This window comes from Penaeus japonicus, unplaced genomic scaffold (assembly GCF_977035675.1).
Source record: "Penaeus japonicus unplaced genomic scaffold, GWHDUDI00000001_assembly GWHDUDI00000023, whole genome shotgun sequence".
Lineage (NCBI taxonomy): Eukaryota > Metazoa > Arthropoda > Malacostraca > Decapoda > Penaeidae > Penaeus > Penaeus japonicus.
The window spans coordinates 22682705-22692704 of NW_028234425.1; the positions used below are offsets into that span (position 1 = coordinate 22682705).

Sequence of the window (10000 nt, forward strand, 5' to 3'; positions counted from 1 at the left end):
ACAAGAGTTTGGAAAGCTGTAGCTCTGAAACCAGTGCCATTGTGATCATAATACTTTATGACTTTGAGTGGATTTCAACTGTGAGCAGCTTCCGATGTTGCGTCATGTACACATTGACTCCTGTCTTTTAGGCCTAAGTAGAGCTGTTGTGTGTGTCATGACACAATGGGTTAAATGATATGGGTTGAATGATATAACTCATTTTATTGGTTTAACTACTAGATGATAAGGGGAACCTCAGGAAATTAATACAAGTATCTCAAATAAAGATGCTTAGTTTACTTTAGTATCTAGCTCTTTTGCCTCTTCTATACACAGAAAATAAGAAAATATGTAAATATTATGGAAAGCAAGTGATGCTAAATTAATCATTATTAGTTACATATCCTTGCAATTGATATTGAAATCACACATGGAAGAGTATGCACATATTTTTATTTGTCTGTTGGACTTTTAAGGAGACTAGGATTCTAGATTATAATTAAGTTTATTTTTTTATTTAAAGTTTGCATTAGGACTTTAAAGAAATTAGGATTTTTAATTTCTAAAAATTAAAAGGTCATTACATATCTCAAATCTGTCCTGGTCACTATGATTGCAATACATAATCGCTTGTGTCATGCAAATGTTATATCCATTAACTTTAACCAAACCCTGGGAGGGTGTGATTGTTGGATAACTTCATGTGAAAAGTCTTACAAGAGTCTTGAGTTTTAATTTTGGTTGTCTTAGTGTTGTGAATCTGATGCAAACATGAGGTACCATACTGTCAGATACTTTTGTCTGCTGGTAACATCTATGTTATTTATGCTGCATCTTGGTAACTAGGACAAATGAGTAAACAAACAAGTGGGATGCCACAGTCAAGTTTTTTGTAAGCATGTTCTGTACATGCTCTGCTTAATTATTACACACCAATATCAGGCAGTTTGATGCATATCCCATCTAGCACTCTGATGTCAAACTAATGTTGACTGGCTACCAGCAGCAGATGTTAAGTGATGTTTAGCAATGGTTCGGCCCAATTTTGGCGGAGGGTCCATTTTACTCATCTATCTGATAATGACCAGACAATATACTTGATGGTTTGCTGATGGCTAGAAATGGCATCTAGCAATATTGACACGATACCTATTGAATCATCTGCCCGATGTTGACAGCCTAGTACGATGTTTACTATAATGAACCATTCAGTGAAAAAAAACTCAGGATGAAATAGGATAGATATTCAATCACAGGAGTGAGAACAAGATCATTGTGAGGAGCTGATCACATTATTGGAAAGGGGGGGATAGAAGTTATGAATATATGTGGCAGTAGTGATCTGATTTCTCATTTTCTTCACTCTGATTAGACATACAAAGTATGATGGTACTTTTCTGGCCGGATGTTGATAGTAGAATAGTTTCAAATGTTTGAAAAACCAATACAGCAAACAAAATGTTAGCATTGCTGAGCAGAAAGGAAATAATGTTGCTTTGCCATCTGTTGTACATCTTGAAAATTAGCCACAAGGTTTAGAAAAGATACAATTTTATATGTTTTATAACACTTTGCCTACTGAACCAAATCCTTAAGTATAGATGTCATTGAAAAATAGTGGAAATTCAATTCAGCTCACAAATGAAAATGACATAAACATGTAAACTTGATATACAAATATCTTGTTAAACATATATATATATTTTTTTGATGCCACCCAGAACATAATTTTTGACTGATGAAGAAGGGAGTGTGTTTATTTTCTTCAAAAATACATTGCTTTTTGCTAGTAGGTGAAACATAGCAATAAATCTGCAATTGAAAAAGATGGCACCTGCAAGCACTAGCAAATAAGACCATTCTCATCTTTATGGGTAAAACTTACATCCTTAGTAAATTTCAGGAGAAGGAGAAGGAGAAGGAGAAGGAGAAGGAGAAGGAGAAGGAGAAGGAGAAGGAGAAGGAGAAGGAGAAGGAGAAGGAGAAGGAGAAGGAGAAGGAGAAGGAGAAGGAGAAGGAGAAGGAGAAGGAGAAGGAGAAGGAGAAGGAGAAGGAGAAGATGAAGGAGGAGAAGGAGAAGATGAAGGAGGAGAAGGAGAAGATGAAGGAGGAGAAGGAGAAGATGGAGGAGGAGAAGGAGAAGATGAAGGAGGAGAAGGAGAAGATGAAGGAGAAGAGAAGGAGGAGGAGGAAGAGAAGAAGGAGAAGAAGAAGGAAGAGAAGAGAAGGAGGAGGAGGAAGAGAAGAAGATGAAGGAGAAGATGAAGGAAGAGAAGGAGAAGATGAAGGAGGAGAAGGAGAAGATGAAGGAGGAGAAGGAGAAGATGAAGGAGGAGAAGGAGAAGATGAAGGAGGAGAAGGAGAAGATGAAGGAGGAGAAGGAGAAGATGAAGGAGGAGAAGGAGAAGATGAAGGAGGAGAAGGAGAAGATGAAGGAGGAGAAGGAGAAGATGAAGGAGGAGAAGGAGAAGATGAAGGAGGAGAAGGAGAAGATGAAGGAGGAGAAGGAGAAGATGAAGGAGGAGAAGGAGAAGATGAAGGAGGAGAAGGAGAAGATGAAGGAGGAGAAGGAGAAGATGAAGGAGGAGAAGGAGAAGATGAAGGAGGAGAAGGAGAAGATGAAGGAGGAGAAGGAGAAGATGAAGGAGGAGAAGGAGAAGATGAAGGAGGAGAAGGAGAAGGAGAAGGAGGAGAAGGAGAAGGAGAAGGAGAAGATGAAGGAGGAGAAGGAGAAGATGAAGGAGGAGAAGGAGAAGATGAAGGAGGAGAAGGAGAAGATGAAGGAGGAGAAGGAGAAGATGAAGGAGGAGAAGGAGAAGATGAAGGAGGAGAAGGAGAAGATGAAGGAGGAGAAGGAGAAGATGAAGGAGGAGAAGGAGAAGATGAAGGAGGAGAAGGAGAAGATGAAGGAGGAGAAGGAGAAGATGAAGGAGGAGAAGGAGAAGATGAAGGAGGAGAAGGAGAAGATGAAGGAGGAGAAGGAGAAGATGAAGGAGGAGAAGGAGAAGATGAAGGAGGAGAAGGAGAAGATGAAGGAGGAGAAGGAGAAGATGAAGGAGGAGAAGGAGAAGATGAAGGAGGAGAAGGAGAAGATGAAGGAGGAGAAGGAGAAGATGAAGGAGGAGAAGGAGAAGATGAAGGAGGAGAAGGAGAAGATGAAGGAGGAGAAGGAGAAGATGAAGGAGGAGAAGGAGAAGATGAAGGAGGAGAAGGAGAAGATGAAGGAGGAGAAGGAGAAGATGAAGGAGGAGAAGGAGAAGATGAAGGAGGAGAAGGAGAAGATGAAGGAGGAGAAGGAGAAGATGAAGGAGAAGGAGAAGGAGAAGGAGAAGGAGAAGGAGAAGGAGAAGGAGAAGGAGAAGGAGAAGGAGAAGATGAAGGAGAAGGAGAAGGAGAAGGAGAAGGAGAAGGAGGAGAAGGAGAAGGAGAAGGAGAAGAAGGAGAAGAAGAAGAAGAAGAAGAAGAAGAAGAAGAAGAAGAAGAAGAAGAAGAAGAAGAAGAAGAAAAAAGAAAGAAAAAGAAGGAGGAGAAGGAGAAGGAGAAGAAGGAGAAAGAGAAAGAGAAAGAGAAAGAGAAAGAAAAGGAAAAGGAAAAGGAAAAGGAAAAGGAAAAGGAAAAGGAAAAGGAAAAGGAAAAGGAAAAGGAAAAGGAAAAGGAAAAGGAAAAGGAAAAGGAAAAGGAAAAGGAAAAGGAAAAGGAAAAGGAAAAGGAAAAAAAAAAGAAAAAGAAAAAAAAGAGAAAGAGAAAGAGAAGGAGAAAGAGAAAGAGAAAGAGAAAGAGAAAGAGAAAGAGAAAGAGAAAGAGAAAGAGAAAGAGAAAGAGAAAGAGAAAGAGGAGATGGAGATGGAGATGGAGATGGAGATGGAGATGGAGATGGAGATGGAGATGGAGATGGAGATGGAGATGGAGATGGAGATGGAGATGGAGATGGAGATGGAGAAGATCAGCAACAACAATAACAATAATAAAAACAATGGTAATAATAACAACAATAACAATAACAAAAACAACAACAGCTATAATAATAACAACAGCAGCTACAGCAACTGTAAGAACAATAACAGTAATAACAACAATAATAGCAACGATAACAATAACAACAACAACAACAATAACAATAACAACAATTAGCAAAATTTACTAAGAATATTGTAAAATATCATTAACATTAATCTAAGTTTTCAAGTTATTTGAAAGAGAAAACCTTATTGTTAGATATATCTATTAAAGTAAATGAAATAGGTCTGTGCCATAGCAGAAAGGAAATTATAAGATTATATAAACACATACATATAGATTTGAGATTTTGAAAATACTTCCAAGTGACTTTCACTGAATATAACATTTGCAATTTCTGTAGAATTGCCAAAATTTGAAAAATAGATAGAATAATTATAAAGAAATTTAAATAATAGCATTTAGTAAATGCTTGCTAAGGTGGAATATTTTGTTTTATTACAATTTGCCCCAGGCTGACTTAGTTTGAGAGAGCCTAAAACCGATCTTTTTCATTAAAAATAGTAATGAAAAGTTTGGAAGTATAAGAATTTACTTTTGGGTAAAGAGTAAAAAACATATATCCTGACAAGAGAGTAAGAGCTGCAGCTTGAATTTGTGAATAATATTTATTACAGCTTACCCTTATAATTACATTGAAGGGGAAATTTTTTACAATATTGAATAACTTAGGTACATAGAGAGGTAAAAAGTAAATTGATTTATACTTGGGTAATATTTTCATGGCCAGATTTTTAAATGTTAAGAGTTTGCTTGATGGTCATAGCTTTTGTAGATTAGATTAATTAATTTTACAGCTACATTTTCAATTGCAATGTTTCTACTATGATGATTAGATACAAGAAAATGGAGAAAAAATAGAGGTATTTGTTTTTCAATTATTTCAGATCTCTTACATAACAGATGTAGCATTCCAGAAGAGGATTGGGGGGATACAGATGAGTTTTACTTATACAGTAGATTTATCCTTGGTTCAGGTAAGCTCTTTGTATGTTTTTTTTTTTTTCTATATAAGTAAATGAAAGTGAAATGAATGAATATTAGGCTTCTGAATTGGAGTTTTGATTATTTTTTAGATGCATAATTTATTTTTGAATACTTACAGTGGTTTGGGCTCAAGTGCCTTGTACCCCTTGGTGGCCAGCTATTGTTGACATAGATCCTGATTACAGGTGCTTTTTGTGGGTAAAGCCAAAGAAAAGTCATCCTGTAAGTTGATTGAAGTTGAGTGTGAACTTATGATATTGCCAATTTATCATTTTGTGAAAGACAATGATAAAATGCCAGAAAATTGATTTCAGATTTTATTTTAGTATTGCAATTGACTGTCTTTTCCAGGAGTATGTCCATGTTACATTCTTTGGGGACCCAGTGACTCGAGCATGGGTTACCTTGAATCGTATAACTCCTTTCAAAATGAGGCACACTGCTAGAACCTTTGCATCTAGAGATTGCAGGGTTAGTTGTATGTTTTTTAAACTATTAAAAGTTGACATTAGTTCTTATAATTTCAATTAAGTTATTTCAGTATAATTTCAATTATACTTTGCATTATTTTGGTTCACAGGGGTCAGTGATAGACCCAGCATTAGAAGCAGCTGTAAATGAGGCTCAATCTGCCCTTATGATGGATATTCATAGTCGAAGAAGGAATTACAACTTTGCTTCTAGGTAGGTTGTGCATATATAAACTCTGTGTACTATGGGTAATTTCTGATGCAAATACAGTTTTAAAGAGATCCATTCTTACATTAGTAACTCATTTGAATATGTTTCTTATTTTCATTGAGCATTCTCAAAAATGCTATATCAGAAAGATATACAACTTTTCATAGTTTGTTGTGTCTGACAACTAAGGAAGCATATATATATATATATATATATATATATATATATATATATATATATATATATATATATATATATATATATTTATATATATATATATGTATATATATATTTATATTTATTTATTTATTTATATATATATTTGTTTATTTACACACACACACACACACACACACACATATATATATATATATATATATATATATATATATATATATATATATACATATATATATATGTGGGTGTGTATATATATATATATATATATACACATATACACATATATGTATATATATATATATATATATACATATACATATACATATACATATATATAATATATATATATATATATATATATATATACATATATATATATATATATATATATATATATATATATATATATATATATATATATATATATATATATATATATATATATATATATTTATATTTATATATATACATATACATATACATATACATATACATATATATACATATAATATAAATATAAATATAAATATATATATATACATATACATATATATATATATATATATATATATATGTATATGAATAAGTATAAATATATAAGTATATATATACATATACATAAATACATATGTCCATATGCACATATATACTTATATACATACATACATATATATATATATATATATATATATATATATATATATATATATATATATATATATATATATATATATATATATATGTATATACACACACATATATATATATCCTGGATCAGGGAAGACTCATCATCATCAACTGGATCCCAAGCCATGTTGGTATTGAAGGGAATGACGTAGCTGACAGGTTAGCGGAGGAAGGCAAGAAGAAACCCTTGAGTGATCTTGTGGTGCATCCTAGCCGGGAACTGCTAAGGTGTAAAACGATGGTTGCAGGGCAGGTCAGTGCCCTGCAGTGACATAGAGAGGAAGCGAGAACCTCCCTCTCAGCCAGCTGGTACTCTGACGCCACAGGTTATGAGTAGCTGATAATCTCTCCTAGAATATCAAGGTGTGCTGAAGTCAGTCTGCACAGATTGAGAATAGGCTACCCTTGTGCGTGGCAAATCATCCCCACTATTGGGCAAGATGAGCGACGCTGTGAGCATTGTGGTGCACCGGACGCCAAATTAGAGCACTACCTGATGGAATGCGAGCACACTCGCTTCCTCAGGCAGGGCCCAGAGACGACAGCCGCCGGGCTGGTTAGATGGGTATGCCTGTCACTTGCCCCCTGGCAACTGGAGCGCCTACAGGTTATCCGATCGCCACGGTAAAAGTTCAGTTATGATGATCAGATGAGTCAGCACTTATAGCCAATAGAGACCGGGCTACCCTATCCACACAACCCGGGCGAAGCGACGTCTTCACAAAATCTCTCTGAACTGAGCTGAATTGAATTCAGCGATGATGATCAGATAAGATTAGATAAGATGAGTCAGCACTCATAGCTGGCAGAGGCCGGGCCGCCTTGTGCATATAGCCCGGGCGAAGCGACGTCTTCGCAAATCTGTCTGAACTGAACTGAACTGAACACATATACTGTACACACATCACGCACACGCACATGCACACCCTCATGCCCATGCCCACACCCTCTCCTACGCACACACATGCACACCCTCATGCCCATGCCCACACCCACTTCTACGCACACACATGCACACACGCACACTAACACTCACTTTTACTCACATTCACACTCCCACTCCCATGCACAAACATGCACAAAAGCGCACACATGCACACACACAAACACACAAACATAAACAAACAGGCACGCACACAGACACGCAGAAACATGCACACGCAAAAACATGTACACACGCACGCACGCATGCACACACTCACACGCACAAACATAAATGTGCACACATGCAAACACACAAATATACACAAACTTGCACACACACACAAACACACACACGCACATACACTCATACACACACACACGCACACACACAGACACACACAGACACACAGAAACATGCACACGCAAAAACACGCACACGCAAATACACGCACAAACACGTACATGCACACATGCAAACATGCAAGCACGCAAACACACAAACACACATACATACATACACACAAACTTATATATAAAATCTGTACTACTACACTGTATATATATATGTGTATGTGTGTGTGTGTGTGTGTGTGTGTGTGTGTGTGTGTGTGTGTGTGTGTGTGTGTGTGTGTGTGTGTGTGTGTGTGTGTGTGTGTGTGTGTGTGTGTGTGTGTGTGTGTGTGTGTGTGTGTGTGTGTGTGTGTGTGTGTGTGTGTGTGTGTAATGTTAAACATTTCTACTTAGCCGACTACTGAAAGTACCTGTATTGATGCTGGTCTCCACAGATAATGGTGGCACCGTTAGCTGTACTTGATTGACTTTTGAGTTCATTCTCTCCTTTGCAATGATGATGACTCGTTTGGGCAATCACATGAGTTGCTCCCCAGCCCTTAGATGTGAAATAGTCCCACAGATACTCCTTCAGTATATCTGCAACCTTGTTTTTTTCTTGTTCCCCTCCTTCCTATTATAGTAGTTATCCCAGGGTTTTGCATCAACTCTAGGACAAAGAAAGAGGAATTTGATGGATGAAAGACTGATAGTCTGGTGGAGGTATCTCTCTCCCTTCATGAAATGTTTACACTCTTGTTTTATAGTTTTAGGATCAAGCTGGTTTCCCCAGGTTAGTGTGAGTGAGGAGGAAAGGGTAGTAGGGACTAAGTGAGTGAGTGGCTTGCTTTGTTTTCCGTTGCCTAGATAAGACATATCAAGCAGCCTCACCTATATAAAATTTCACTCAGGCAACTTTTACTTGCCAAACCTTTATGGACAGAAAAATACAGTAATCCTTCTGTCAGATTCCCCGACGTAATTTTTGTAGTCTTGGAAAAAATGAAGGATTATTATTTTTTTTTTTTGAATTTTTGACTTGAGTCGGAAACAATCAGCTCCTATAATGCAAATTACTTACAGTACATATAGATAAAATAACCTTAATTTTTATCTTTCATTTTTATATAGGTTTAAGGGGAAGATAGTATTCAAAGAGGACTTCAATGCAAGAAATGAAACAAAAAATAAAATGCATCAGAAGAGACGATTAAAAAATACTTCAACTGAAGATTCTTTGTCAAAGGAGTGTAAATCAGCAGGTGAGTTTTTTTCAAAGCTTAGATAACTAGAAGTTAATCTCTCTCTCTCTCTCTCTCTCTCTCTCTCTCTCTCTCTCTCTCTCTCTCTCTCTCTCTCTCTCTCTCTCTCTCTCTCTCTCTCTCTCTCTCTCTCTCTCTCTCTCTCTCTCTCTCTCTCTCTCTCTCTCTCTCTCTCTCTCTCTCTCTCTCTCTCTCTCTCTCTCTCTCTCTCTCTCTCTCTCTGAAAAAAAGTAAAAAAAGTAAATTTATGGTGAAATATTTTATTGTATGTTTTTTTTTTTTTTTTTGACAGATAACATGAATAAGAAAATGAAGAGAGATGTTGGTGCCAGAGACCCCACATACTGTATTGAGAAGGAATATAAACTTGTCATAGATGAAGATGAATATATGAAAAGGAAATACAAAAATCAGAGTGAAAATGTTGACCTAGAAGAATATATAAGCTCAAATGAGAATGAGAATATAAAGGGAGATTCAATTAAAACTGAGAATCAAGTTAGTGCACACAAGGCAAATGAGAAATCTAGAAATCTAGAAAGGAAGGGTGTTGACAGTGAAATGGATCATAAATTTGGTAAAAATGAGAATTTAAAGGAATATGGACATGAGGGAAATGAAGAGGAAGTAATAGGTTGTGAGAATGAAGAAAGGAATGCTGATGTTCAAGGGCATCTGGAAAGAAGCATGGAGAAGAAAGAGGCTGGCCATGTATGTGGAGAAGATTTTAAGGAATATCAGGTAAAAGTTATTGAACCTGATGATTATGAAGGTGATGATGAAGTATCAGCAGAATGTGTAACTGAAGATGAAGAGCATGATCAAAGTGGAGAACAAGAGGCAGATGGAACTGAAGATGATGGAAATTGTGAAAGTGGAGAACAAGAGGCAGATGGAACTGAAGATGATGGAAATTGTGAAAGTGGAGAACAAGAGGCAGGTGGAACTGG

General features: G+C 36.5%; 1 protein-coding gene across 1 annotated transcript in view; it reads left to right on the forward strand.

Annotated features, from left to right (window-relative positions):
* The window catches only part of LOC122258800 (uncharacterized), a 22688-nt gene that overhangs the window by 8855 nt on the left and 3833 nt on the right, over positions 1 to 10000 (forward strand). Inside the window, exons 7-12 of the mRNA XM_086550489.1 lie at positions 4887 to 4976; positions 5105 to 5208; positions 5338 to 5457; positions 5567 to 5670; positions 8920 to 9050; positions 9343 to 10000. The exon at positions 9343 to 10000 is cut by the window's right edge and continues 470 nt beyond it. Of these exons, the coding sequence (XP_086406615.1) occupies positions 4887 to 4976; positions 5105 to 5208; positions 5338 to 5457; positions 5567 to 5670; positions 8920 to 9050; positions 9343 to 10000 (1207 nt within the window). The remainder of the gene's footprint in view (positions 1 to 4886; positions 4977 to 5104; positions 5209 to 5337; positions 5458 to 5566; positions 5671 to 8919; positions 9051 to 9342) is intronic.